The 14,722-nt window shown below is 40.0% G+C and overlaps 1 protein-coding gene across 1 annotated transcript; it reads left to right on the top strand.

Moving 5' to 3' along the window:
* Positions 1–6,774: 6,774 nt before the first annotated feature.
* LOC139745287 (uncharacterized) lies at positions 6,775–14,350 on the top strand. The gene is made up of 3 exons (XM_071655718.1): positions 6,775–6,861; positions 13,205–13,525; positions 13,964–14,350. Exons 1-3 carry the CDS (start codon positions 6,775–6,777, stop codon positions 14,348–14,350), a joined length of 795 nt encoding a protein of 264 aa, XP_071511819.1.
* The last annotated feature ends 372 nt before the right edge of the window (positions 14,351–14,722 follow it).

Genomic DNA, 14,722 nt, shown 5'->3' with positions numbered 1-14,722 from the left:
CAAGATCTTTCGACGAATGCACGCTAGAAAAACATCTCGCACTGACAACATCAGCGATGTTTTTCACAGACTGATGGTAACGGGTGACATCGTAATCAGTAGCAAATCTCTGCGAGTACAGAAATCACAGCCGCTTCCCGCTGATGTTCAGAAAATGTTGAAAGATCCAACAATCCAGGGCATTGCTGGTAACGCAGCAGAGAGTGACTGTGATTCAGAGTAATTTCAAATGCTTCAGTGATACAGGTATGCGGTATTTTTTTCCGGGCTACAGAGGGCGCTCTTAACATAATAACTTTATCAATTTCCTTTTCAATTTGTGTACAGTGTTTGTTTCTCACTTATCTCTTATTTGCATTGTTAACGCATGCATTTTCAAGAGGGGACATCATATACAGCAAACTATTGATTAATACCAAAAAAGTACTGAAGGGCGCCCCTTTAAGTACGTATGACCTAAGTCTGAACCTTTGACGTCTTTTCTTTATTTTTTCTTTTGTTTTGTTACTTTTCATGTTGTTTCTGCACATGCGTTACAGCTACAGTTTGCACTATCAATTTTCTGACATGGGAAAAATATTGTAACGTGAGAAATATTACATTTTCTCATTGGATGTTCACAGCCAATCAGAAATCGCTATATAAATGACGTCATATGTGTTTGAAAATATTTTCATTAGATTCTACGGGTCTGATTACCCCTAGATTCACCAATTTAGCATACGTTGTAAGTTGATCTCGGTGGATATGAATTTTGGCGCACTTTGGAGCCATTCTGGCCCACTGTGGGCGGTGCGCCCCCTTGGATCCGCCACTGGTAGTCAAGGATGTCGCTTTACGTTCATGATTGGGGAGGTATGACCAGCGAGGGGGGGGGGGGGGGGGGGGGTGTCGAAGTGACCAACCGGGGGGTCGAAGTCCAAAATCTGCACTTTAGAGCATCCCCTAATTGTTTGTATTTGTGTGTGTGTGTGTTTTATATATATCTATGGGAAATGTAGGGAATAACCCAGTTCAAGTCTTATTATTGGCAATGCAAGGCATTTTATAGACTAGTATGTAAACCAACACTGAAAAATCAATGATCTAGCTGTGACATAACGAAGCGTAAGGTACAAAGGTCTATTCTACATCACATTGCGCATGTGCAGCGACTCTTTTTGCCGTTCGGATGTTCTGAGTGCACTGCGCACATCCTGCTTCTATTCAGAATGCCAACCAGGAATCACACTGAATCACACACTCTTTTGTCGGCTCCGGGCTTTTTGAACAATGTTTCACACTACATACCTCTTTAATTATGGTTAAAAGAAATCTTAGAAAAATATCTTACTTCTTGATCACCCTTTCATGTCGATTTCAAAAGCAGTTTACTAACCCTTGAATTACCTTTTTTTTCCCTTTTTTTTTACCAACGGATTGGGGGGGGGGGGGGCACGTGCCCCCCATGCCCCCCCCCCCCCCCGTAGTTACGCCACTGTGTGACAGTATAACTAAGTGGAAAATCTAATTTTCAATCATCAGCAGTAAATTGTGAAACTCCTGGTATAGTGTCAGATTCCCTTACAAGACAGTAGCTTCACCTGGCGTCCAAATAACATGCTTCATTACCCTCTTGACCTAATTCAGGAGGAGATTAAACACACAGGAGCAACAAATTTTGGACCATCAGAGGATACGCCTGTTGCATAAATCGGAACCTCCACCTAATGATTGTGCAATGAGAAATCTGCGCTCCGATATCTGAGTGTTGTGGAAACGATTGCGTGAATTTTGCTTCTTGAACTTTCAGGGCTATTTTGTACGTAGCAATTTGTAAGATGTATGAATAGGCCTATAATACACAGATATACATCCCATTGCAGAGGGACATGGACAAGGGGGCTGATCTGTAATTTTGTTTTGCGTCCAAAGGATAACGAATTTCACTGATTACTGTGTTCTTTTTTTTAACTTGCTTTAGACACCAATTGCCGTTTAAAAAGCAAAGAAGGAAAGGTTAATGCTTTCAATTTCATGGCTCAGTAGTCATAAAAAGTATACAGTGTTATGATCAGACTGCAATATAAGCTTCACACCTAGATAAAAAAAAAAAATGCGGAGGGTGGCATTCTGACCTGCCATCCACCCCCCCCCCCCCCCCCCCCCCAACGTCCGCGTCTTTCTTGAAACTTACATGACTGATGGCTCCTGCTGCAGACTGCTTTGGGTTTCTCGCTCTTTGTAGTATCATGGAATGCAGTATGTACCGTGTGTACAGTTGATAGAATCTCCGTTGTTCCGGCGCTCTCGGCAGGAAAGGTCGTTAAAGGACCCTCGGTGAAAACTGGTGATGTGGAATCAAGAACAAGGATTTTCGGAGACAATTGTATCGATAAAAATATGACCACAAACGTTAAACATCTTTTCCGAAAGCACCTAACCTGGGCTGTATCATTTCACCTATCTTCGCAGTGAAGTCAGAAGTTTTCAAATACATCTGTGTACATCTGATAACACCGTATTACTCCAGAAAAAAAAGCAAAACTAATATAAATTAATGACGTGAGAGTGAGACAATCGCAAATGCTCGAAGGCACTTCAGTGGTCATGTGGAGTGTAATTCGCCAGTTTGAACACCTGTTAAAGACATTTTTAGATTTCCAACCATGGATAGTAGCTTTGCTTCTTTTCAGTCTATCGACATGTTAAGCAACAGTAGTTGGTAACTACCTGTTGGCATAGCGACTCTACTTATTTCAACCTTGGTACCATCCATACCGGGTTCGCTGGGATTCTGACAGGTTTTTCCGCTCTGCTTGGAATGCATAAGAGGATTAATTTCCAAAGCACCCTCACTCAAATATAAGCGACATTTTTTAACATTTTTCAAAAATCACAATCATGATCACAAATAAGTATGTAATATACATTGCTCTCGGGTGTGCGTCATGAGTTCTACAGCCCACAAGTTAAACAGCCTTTACGGTCGAGTCATACAGCCCACGAGTTATATAAATAGCCCCGAGGTCGGCATCAAGTTAAATAGCTTTACGGGTTATACGGCTCACGGGATCGACATTATACTAGGCAAAGAAGACCCACCACACCGACACGATGAACAGCGCCATCTTTGCACCGTTTATTAACGAGTACATTATTGCATTGGGTGTCCCGATAGTGGCATAAGGAAGAAATAAGTTATGGGAAATGGGAGTTGCTAAGGTGTTACCGCGTCAGTTGCTCTCCCTCACCCTCTGAAATTTAAAATACCTTTATTTGTGTGTTCTTGTGTGAGTATATTGTACAAAAAGAGAATTTCTCTAAAAGTATGGACCAGATCTTTTCACCCTCGCTTGCGTGTTACTACTCAAACTTTTTAGTTATTCTTCCCCTTCAAAAAAACATAAGTTAAGATAAAAATAGAAAATAAATTTAGTGTACGGACATGACTATCATAATTCTAGTGAGCTCTTCGGGAAAAAAAAAAACACCGCAAGAGGAGTTTTAGAGTAAAAGTTGGATACCGCACTTCTCTTTAGGCTGAATTCGAGTATGCCAAGTCGACGAAAAAAAAAACAGTTTGCAAGCCCATCTAATTATCAGCAAAATGGCTGCCAAATCATTACTTTTTTTTTTGTTCAGCTATTTACAATTTCGCGCTAAAAAGTTTGACGAAAGTGCACACTGCAACTGTTATTCTCCCCTTTTATCTTTGATGCAACAACCTGTACAAATACATATGTATTTGGCATGTAGATGGCGCTGTTCATCCTGTTGGTCTCGTGTCTTTGTTTGCGTAATTTCAGTCTTGTGAGCTTTTTTTTTTTCGTATAGTATGACTCATGCGCCTATGACTCGTTAGTGTCGGTCACGTGGAATTACCCCATATGACATTAAATATCTTGAAAAGAATGTTTCGAATGTAATCCGTGCATCGGTACTGAGGAAACTAGAGAATTCTTACCTGTATTTTCTGCCGAACTTATATTGAATGAAGGTGCATTTTGTAACACCGGGATGCAACACAGAGAATACACTGATCGACAGGTGTTCTAGAGCCAGACTTTCAATAAGTATTGTCATTCAGTTTAATTCCATTTCATTCCTGTTATAAAAATCATCAGTGTACTCCGACAGCTTTGGAGCTCTCCAACAGACGAGAAAATTCGTGATTATTAATTATTTTAGGGTGCTTGGGTGGTGCATGGTCAGGTCGAATGCGTGATGAAATCGAAAGTGATGCCCTGACAAAGTTCATAAAACATACATTAAAAAATCTTTTCCCCAAATGATTTCCTCGCATTGTATTTTTGTAGTAGGCCTATATCTTCGTAGAGGACTGTGTGTCTCATTGGCGGTATGACACTTATGACTCGTGACAAGCACTCCATGCAAACTTTCGTGCACATATGATTTTGGTCCTGGCTATTTATTTCATGTACATGTATACCTATGTTATTGTGTTTTTGCAACATGCAGCTTCTGCAAATTAGTAACGTCACTTGGTAATAATTTTGTACTACATGTATTAGGATATGGAAAATATATGATATGAAATTCACAATGTTTTTGGGGAACATTTCTGTATAATTAGGGTACAAAGTTACACAATTGTAAATAATCAAATAAATTGTCTTTCTTCAGACGCACTATGGTACTTCAAGTTTCTAGTTTGTGCAATACTGATTATTCTTAGACAAATTTCGTTCATCTCACTTTATGGAACGCGCTTTTCCATTTGATGTTCTTCTATTAGTTATTGACGAAAGTTCATGTGGTCAGAGTTGCCTATCATAACAGCTTTCAACACGTTTTATTATAATATTGGGCTAAACATGCATCTCATAAATCAAGAATTCCTATTTACTTACCCGATTCTTTAGTAATGTTAATATTCACTTAACAGATCAATAATTTAGCACAATCATCCAGTTTTAGGAAAATAACTGTCAATATTCTAAAGCAAGCATTGTAATAGGACGCAACCCGCTGAAGTGAATAATGATCACTCGATAAGCTCCACTTTTTCAATCACGTCTGAACTGGTGTAATGAACTACCGGTCAAAACATTTGTTCAGCGATTGAAAACAAAGAGTGATTATTACTGATTCCTATGGCATATAGGCCTACCTCTTGCTTGGACAGAGACGTTTGTTGCACTGCCATATGTGGACGCCGTTGAATAATCGAAAATCTGACACATATACTGGCCAGCATGGTCGGGATTGACTTCATTTATGACCAAGGAAAAGTCGTCTGTAATGTTGAACAAGCCGGCCTCGTATCCGTCACCACTCTTCTCACCTGGATCACTATTTTGAGTGAGTATTACTAGATATGTATTAGGAGGATCGCCAGCCTTTGTCCAGAGTACGACAGATACCATCCCCTTCACCTTGCATGGAATTACACCTGGTTCTCCTTTCACCACTTCTATGGACGTAATATCGCCGTCGTATCCATAACATTCTCTCATTTTACCTGCACATGACAATAACAATTCAATAATAATAATGTCTTCTTTACCCATGTAGAATAGCCTCTTCAGTGTTGCAACTGCTCTGCCAGTTCCGTTCAATTCAGTTCAGTTCAAATTTATTTCATATTTCCATTTTCTCAATGATGAGATTACAAAATTATTGACAATAAAACAAGAATACAAAATATATGCAATTATGTCTTTTGATTGAAGAAGAAGAAGGAAAAAAACATTCTTGACACAAATGTACATGGTCATAACATATGAAGATGTCACAAATAAATATCAGAAATATAATGGGGCCTACATAAAAGCTTTAACGTTTGTAAAACTGTAGGTTCCCAAATTCATAGGCATATAATTATATGGGGAACGGATATGTTTGTCTTGACCAACTGAAATTATATCAGTACAAAAATCGATAAAGAATAAAGTAATGAACCACATAGACATCGCACAAGCCAGACTGTATACGGATCTCGCGGTGTTTGAAAAAGAATGCTATGTATTAAAAGATGTAAAGACTGGGAGTATAAAAAAATGTTGCTTAACACTTGGAACTGTGTATCCACTAAGTAATAATTGTTTTAATTTGCGTTTGAAGGTGAATAAAGACAAAGAAGAAGTAATATCTTGAGGCAGGTCATTCCAATAAGTGGGTCCAGTAAATATAATTGTTTTCTTTGCAAAAATAGTGCGAGTACGGGGAAGGTGATAGGCGTTACTCTGGCGAGTGGGATAACAGTGGATAGAGCGATTCCTTTTGAACATGTGGATAAAAACAGATGGTAATTCTTTAGTTGTTAGTTTATACATGAAAATTCCGAGATTGTAATAAAACAGGTCTGGAATTTTCAGAATTCTATTTTGATGAAAAAAACAGTTGGTATGAGCGAAATATCAGGCGTGGTTTATGATTCTTATTGCACGCTTTTTCCCCACACCAACCAACCACACTCTACCAGAGGGTCCTGCCATTATTATTACACTGCAAATTAGCTGGGTAAGAATTTGCTGTGTAATAAGGGTTGTGTAGATTTCATCAAACAACGTTGTGTATTTTCGTAAGTTGTGGAGATAACTGGTTTTGTGTTCGGATGGTTTGTGTATCTGGAACTTATTCAGGTCAATGGTTTTCGGAAATCGCCGCCAAAAGTTTACTTGTTTTTGTTTTTGTTTTTACACAAATGCGTAAAGTTGTGTAAGAAATTGTGATCACGTGATCTATAATAACCAATCAGAATTCTCTTTAGAGTCTACGTTCGATGTAGGAGTAGGATATTTTTTACGATCGAATGATTGATGCGGCAAGATGGAGGCGAAGCCAGAGGCGAAGCTTCAAGAGTGGGAGTTTGAGCACTTGATTCAAAATTCCCAGCATGGCTTTTATGGGATCCATGTAGTTTTTTTTAAAGCATGTCATCATTAACAATGGCCTGTTGGATTACACTGACACAGATGATGTGAAATTTTAAACGAATTTTCGAATGATCATTGCGCTGCAGCCCCGCCGCGGCAGTGCCATCCAGACAGCGACTGTCAGTGAGCATGCCACTCTGTGCAGAACTTCACGTGCTCGCTCGGGCTCGGTCGCTTCGCTCTCTCGCAGACTAACCCCCCCCCCCCCCCCCCCCCCTTGGTAAGGTCAAATCCTGGCTACGCCGTTGCATGCGAGTAGGGCTATGGAACTTGGAAGTGGAATCTATATAGTCCTTTTCCCATTGGCCTTATTTTATTTGCAGTTTGTCAGAACTTAACGAAAACATTGGAGAAGTTTTATTCAATTTCCACCACGTTTTGAATTTATGCCTGCATGGAGTGCAATGCTTAGTCTATGGGCTTTTAATAATAGTTACAGAGCTGTTCTTGGGATTAGATCTCGTGGTGCTATACGGGGACAGAGCCTGACAACTGACCCATAGTCTAGGCCTACTCTACCTGCGACCAGCCCGAACGCGAATATAACTGTGTACAAGGAGCACCCAGGGGTTAGGCCTACTCGAGCAACTCTCATTTAATAGTTTTTTTTTTTTTTTTTTTTTTTTTTTTTTTTTTTTTTAAGATAATAACTTATACCAAGCTGAGCAATTGAAGGGTTTGTTTGCAAAAACCGAAAAGTCCATATTTGCCAAATGGAAATATTTGCGATTAAAGGTCAAAAAAATAAAGAGAATAATAGTAGAAAATTTTGCTTCTTTTGACCATAACTTCAAAAATATACCTTTATATGTAGTGGCCAATATATCATTTAAAAGGTATTATTTTGTACTTTATGACAGAAATCGTACTTCAAAATCTTCAAAAATGGACTGATCGGTTTTTGCAAACAAACCCTTCAATTGTTCTTGAGTCTATTATATTGGTAGCAGTTTTCTACCTGACAAAAAGAAGTTAGGCCTTAGTCCCAAGACATGTCAATTTGTTGGCGCTCCTTTTCTTTGTCCACGCGCATCTAACTAAATTCGTTCCCTGATCTAGACCTATAAAATATGATTGTATACTGCCACACGCGTCTGTCTTTACTATCAAGCTACATGGGTAATGGTGTTATGAATTGCCCTAGTGTCTGGATACCTGCATCCCAATTATCAAAAAAAAAAAAAAAACGTCCAAAATTTCGCCTCATCTGTGTCAGTAAATGAGTCCAACAAGCTTTATTGTTTCTTATCATTATCTACTCTATAAGAATGTACAGGGATCGCGTAGAAGTCATGCTACTTTTGGCTGGAAAGGAAGAATCAAATACTCAACCCCCCACTCTACGCAACCAGACATTCTTACACAACAGTTGAAAGAGCAGTTATACATCGAAGTACACAACCAATAATTTTTACACAACTATAACTGTCTGACATGTTAAACACAATTTGTTGTGTAACCAGCTTTTTCACAACTCTTGTGTAAGAATTGATACACAACAAAGTTTAGAATTTACACAACTTGGGTTGTTTACTAGTATTGACTTTACACAATATTTGTGTGGTTTATAGCACACAGGCAAGAATATTTTACACAGCTTTACACATCTAATTTGTCGGGTACCAATATCCTTCCCACATCCTTCTCCTGTTTGGTCTCCCTCAAGAGAGCTACTACGCTTGTATGATTGACAAATTCCCAGACATTCTTTGAACAATGTTTCCACTTCCTTGCATGTTGCTCCCCCCCCCCCCTGTCTAATCAAGTGACTACATCACTGTATCAGGACGGAATAGCTACAGGAAGAGGAGGTCAGAGGCCACACGCCTAAAATCATTGTCACATGTTCTATACGATCAGATGATCTACTTCCCAGTTCCTGTAACACCACTACGGCTAAACTCACTTGGTCTATAATGAATTATTTTGTGTGTCATAAATGTGTGAGACAATGTGGTGGGGACGATAAAGACTTTAAAAAAGCGTGATTACTGCCTACAAATATCAGCACATAATAAAATATAATCTATCATCTCCTATTGATCAATGTCGCATTTGAAACGATGCATGCAGAGAGTATAAATAAAGGCACCGCTAACAAAAATATCCTCATTGCTTTGGTTCAAAACTATGATATTATGTTAAGATCAAGAAACGTTTGAACTGTTTATGTAGGTCATACTTCCAGTGAGAGTACACGTGGTACACACGTACTTTCAACCCGACTTTCAAGCAGTACGAGTGTTGCAAAGAATCGAACCCATGCACGAATATATCCGCATAGGTATAATCACAGTTAATTACATCATGCATACACGCGGAAGAGTTTTGGGAGACCAGAAAATATCAGGGCATTTTATGTGATTGTATGATGACATCTACAAAACTTCTTTCTGTTGTGATCGACTGGCCGATCCCTCATTTCATGACTTCTGCTGAAAAGTATCATAACAATACCTACCATGTGCAATAAAGTGAAAAAGGGCGGTGTTATACAGAAGCAGCAAATTACGAAAGCCACAAAGCAGTTGAATAACTGTAACATGGCGGGCGGAAGGGGGGGGGGGTGAGGGCTCCCCCTACTTGTTTTTTGCACCATACAAAGGAACACATAAGGTGTTACCACAAAGAAATAGATAGAAACCTCGAAGCCTGAAGACCTTTTTTTGGGGGGGTGTTCTTGTTTTGTTTTTGTTTTTTGGCTTGTCAGCTGAAGAAACCTGGAAGCAGAATCAGAAGTTGCGCTGAAGTTTTTTGTTGTTGTTGTTGTTGTTGTTATTGTTTTTCCTTGCTTGTTAGCTCATGAAACCCAGAAGTGCCCCCCCCCCCCCCTCCATTTTGAAAACGTTCCGGCGGTGGTGAGTACTGTAATACAATTTACCTCAAAGACCAATTATTCAAAGTTGGTTAGCCAAGCAAGGGTAAACCGATAAACTCAAAACTTTTCCTATTGGGCCTATATTGGGAAGGCCGCCTTTCTGGTCCTAGTTTAGATCGCCATAACACTATTATGGCCTGCACGTCTCTCTTCTGTGAGAAGTGAAGGCAACATGCCAGTCAACTTCAGTCTTTACAATTGCTTTTTCTGTTTTGAAAAGATAAGAAAATATGAGAGGAAATACACTCACATGTCGAAAGGAAGATTATGACCGTTAGACACAGTGCCCTGCAGTTATTATTGAAGTGCTCAACCTTCCTGCCCACCATGTTGAAGCTCACAAGACGAGGCGATATTCTCAACATCCATAGATACAGTACTTATTTCCATGGTACGAAGTGTACTTGTTATGTATATGATCATGATCTAAAATATTGCACGCTGTGTACGTGATCACTTTCGTAGGGTGGGATTTCACGGAGCACGCGAACGATTTGCGAAGGACGCGAATGGCAAAATCCAGCATTCGCATTTTAGTCTGCAAAAGATCGCCAAACAAATGTGAGGGTTCGGAAGCGTCGTCAATTGTTCGCGAATGTCGTTTTTACTTCGGCGAGAATTTCAAAAAAGTTTGAAATTTTTCGCGAACCTTTTCCGCACACTTAGTCGGGATTTGCTCGTGAATTGTTCTCGAAAGTGTCTTTAAAGCTTCGTCATATGCGCAAGACCTTCGCAAGACACGCGCGATGTTCGCAAAATGTTCGTGAAACCCCAAACAGACTCCGAAGCTTCTGAGAATGTCTCGCGTATGTTACGCGAAATCTGCGAAGTTTTTCCGATCATTTTACGACGTAATCGCAAACTGTTCGCGTACTTTTTGAGACATTCTCGCGAACGTTTAGCGCACGTTTGGGGGATGTATGCCCTGTACGTTTTCTGCAAATAGAAATCGTAGCATACATCTAAACATCAAACAATTATTAACAACTATAGTAACAAAACTAATTATAGACTAGCAAAGAGAAAGAATATTTGATATACAAAAAAAAATTCGCAGAATATACTTAAAATCAATCTTAAGTATGTAAATTTCATTTGAACTATAGAGATTATGTGTTGGAGGAACTGCAAAAAAAAAAGATCAAATGCTTTACTAGTGGAGATACGTCCTAGGGGAAAAAAATGTAGGCAAACACACGATAGAGAAATGAGAGAAAACGAAAAGAGAAATAGAGGAAAGAAAAAAATTCAACTCAAGAAAGCTGATTTGAGTTGATCTTTTTTTTATTGCTTCCACCTCTCCTTGCTACATTTTCTCCGATGAAAATTTTTCGTTGTTCGCATTTCCATCGCGTGTTCTTCGTGTACGTAACATGCTGTACTTTAGCAATGATACACACGACAATCGCACATACGTCGTGGGAACTTCGCACAAATTGCGCGAGAATAGTTTTCGGCTTCATTGTCGGAACACATTCGGAGAAAAACTTTTCCGAATGTTGGATTTTGTCATTCGCGTCCTTCGCAAATCGTTCGCGTGCTCCGTGAAATCCCACCCTATGAAGCAACAGACTCTCTTCAAAAATAGTCTTTCCTTCCAGACCCTTGGCTCTATGAGTCCACGCAGTCTCTTCCACAAATTGCGCCATCGACGCTTGTATCAGGAATACTGCATCTCTGTATCACTGCTTTCTATCTGCTGTGACTATGGGAAATAGTTTTTGTACAGATCATTGGTGAGGACCAATCTGCTACTGTAGTACTTCTTTCGTCGTTAGTGGGCGATGAAAATATGGGAAGCAAACAATACAGTCATATGGTCTCAAAGCCAGACTATTCTGTATTGCGTGCCGGAAAAGACGGAAAAAAAACACATTACTTCATCACTGATCATCCATGAGAGAGTTTCGGTTTCAGTTTTTTTTTTTTTCTTTTCAGCGTGAACACACAGCGTGAACACTGCGCATTTAATTTCATTCCTTTTTTATGATGAGTTACCGTGTAGAATATTGAATATCAGATGACATTATTGAATGTTCTGGATACATTGCACTGGTACAATTTGATTTGATTTGATTTTATTTTATTTACAATGAATTACAATGAATTACAATTTATATACAATGAAGCCTACAAGGCTATAGGGCAATCCCTAATACAACATGCATAAATTCCATGCCCTCTTACTTTCAATATCACTGTGTCTAGTCACAGTAACAGGATATAAAACTCCCTTATATTTTACAGTCTTTGTCTGCACGTGCAAACCTGCCACATATCACGCTCGAGATGAAATGTTTCATGTTGGGTATGTAGAGTAAGGATATCACAGCAGGGAATATCATTTTGCATGCCATTACATGAATTCAAATCATCCAGGTAAATTTAGCTTTTATGGTAAAAGTCTCAGAAAATCAGTAAAAGAAAATATAAAGGGAATTCCACAAAAATTCATTTTTCATGAAAATTACGCATTCCGTCAACTTGATACTGACATGTATTGTTTTTAAGGGTAGCAATATTCCCCCTGCTTTCTGAAAGCGGCTGGTCAAGTGCTCTTTCATATTGATAGAGAAGTGATTTTTTTTTATATCCCTTTATATTTTCTTTACATTATTTTCCTCACATACGTTATAATCTCTAGTAGTCTCCTGATCCATCGGTTCCAACACCAAAATTTAAACATTTATAGATTTTTCATCAATTGTCCGATTTTCCTCAAACTTTCACTGTTGTGTTCTTCTAATATTGCAGCTTTCACTCAATCCATATTTCTCTTTTATCTCTTCCTTCACCTTTTCCTCTGCATGCATGAAAAACATAAACATTGGCCTTCCAGGCAAAATATATCACAGGCATTACATTGCAGTCTATGCTTCATCGCATAACAGGAAACCAATTACACTGAGCTTCAATGCAAATAAGTCTGAACGTCATAACCCCCCCCCCCTCTTTTTTTTTTTTGTTGCTTTGATTGACAGTAAAAGATGATGCCTTTGTTTCATGTAAATACAAACCATTACAATTCAAGACTTTCAATTCAAGTACAATCAGTACGTACAAATAATGCTTATGATTATGGGGAGGGGGTAGACTTATTTTATTTCCTTGGTAAATCACGTAATTCTTACACAAGCGTTCTAAATATTTCAGCTGTCCCTAATGTAATAATACCAAAAACTATATAAAATCTATATAAATCAGTGCAAGCGAACCCAAAATGTTTGTAATTTACAACGCCTAATATATGGAATTCGGAAATTTTTGAAGGCTTCCGACTTCTTTGAAGGTTTCCGACATATGGAATTCTGAAATCTTTGAAGGCTTCCGACTCCGACTCGTGCGACACTCGTACAACACCGTTGTGAATCTAAGTCGACGCTAGTTGACTAAAGATGAACATCAGGTTCTTTCCCTCGGACTGAACTTTGCTGTGTGCCCTAAGCAAGTTAACCTGAAGGACTTCATCCAGCGAATTGAACCTGGTCTCAAACACCTCAGCCGATCGCATGCGGATTCGGTTCGAATCCAAATCACCCAGGCACTGACTTCGGTCAATCCAACCCGGCCTAATCTCACTAGAGCCGAGAAGTCAGGCATCTCCAGTCTTAGAGAAGACAATTCCATCCACATCCTCAAAGCAAACAAGGGGAATGCAACTGTGGTGATGGATAAAGAGGACTACGAGACCAAGGTTCATATTTTGATGGACACCGACACCTACAAGATACTACCCAGAGACCCTACACCAGCTCTAGAACGAAGGGTAAATGACAAGCTCCTCTCGCTACAACGGAAAGACGCTTTTCCCAAACCCTGTGCTGCAAACTACGTAGCTCATAGGGCTTGTGCCCGATACTCTTTGGGCAACTACAGATTCAAAAACCGGACATTCCACTTCGACCTATCGTCTCGACCAGGGGCTCTCCCACGTACGCCCTGGCTCAACACTTGGCTTCTATCTTGCAGCTTCTTGTTGGCCAAACTGTACACCATGTGAAGAACTCTAAACAGTGATCTAGTAAAATAGTGATCTCGTCAGCTTTGATGCTGAGTCACTATTCACGAGTGTGCCAGTTAAGGATGCGTGTGCTATCATACTCAAGAGACTTGACTCTGATCGAACTCTACCATACAGGACCAAACTGTCTCCAACAGAGATCCATGACTTGCTTGGGATGTGTCTCAATTCCAACTCTTTCAGATGGAGAGACACTTTCTACCAGCAGACAGAAGGAGCAGCAATGGGGTCCCCACTGTCCCCTATCTGTTCATGGAAAACTTTGAAGAGACAGCACTACAGAGAGCGACACTCCGGTCAAAAGTGTGGCTTAGATACGTGGATGGCACCTTTGTGGTCTCGCAACATGGTACCGAGGAAATCAATAACTTCCTTCAGCACCTAAACTCTCTACACCCATCCATCAAGTTCAACATGGAAATAGAGAACCGAGGGGCTATTCCTTCCTGGACACCAAGACACCAAGACACCACGGGAACGGCACAGGGATCCCTTTCCCATCAGGTTTACCGTAAACCTACTCACACGGACCGATATCTGAACTACCGTTCATATCACCATCCGTCTTGAGATCCATCAACAAGACCTTGGTTAAGCGAGCCTATGAGGTCAGCGACCAAGCCCACCTACCCGGGGAACTGAAGCACATCAAGCAGGAATTGAAACGCAATAGCTACCCCCACACAAGATTTCCACAGAGCTCCCACCTGCGCGGAACGATAGTGGAACTCAACCGAAGTCGAGAGTGATCCTCCAATACATGGGAGCAGCCTATCACAAGATCCAGAGGATTCTGAGTGAGGCCGACATTGACGTTCGTCACAGTTCTTCAACCAAACTTCAATTTCTCCTCAGCACACACACGGACAAACGACACTCCAAGAACCTCCCTGGAGTCTACCGCATTCCTTGTGAATGCGGTAAGGTTTACATCGGAGAGAC

Source organism: Diadema antillarum, unplaced genomic scaffold (genome assembly GCF_040938485.1).
Source record: "Diadema antillarum isolate AM-2024a unplaced genomic scaffold, OU_Dant_1.0 scf00000004, whole genome shotgun sequence".
In the NCBI taxonomy this organism is placed as follows: domain Eukaryota; kingdom Metazoa; phylum Echinodermata; class Echinoidea; order Diadematoida; family Diadematidae; genus Diadema; species Diadema antillarum.
The sequence above is the reverse complement of the archived record's forward strand: the minus strand, read 5'-3'. Positions and strand labels throughout refer to the sequence as shown.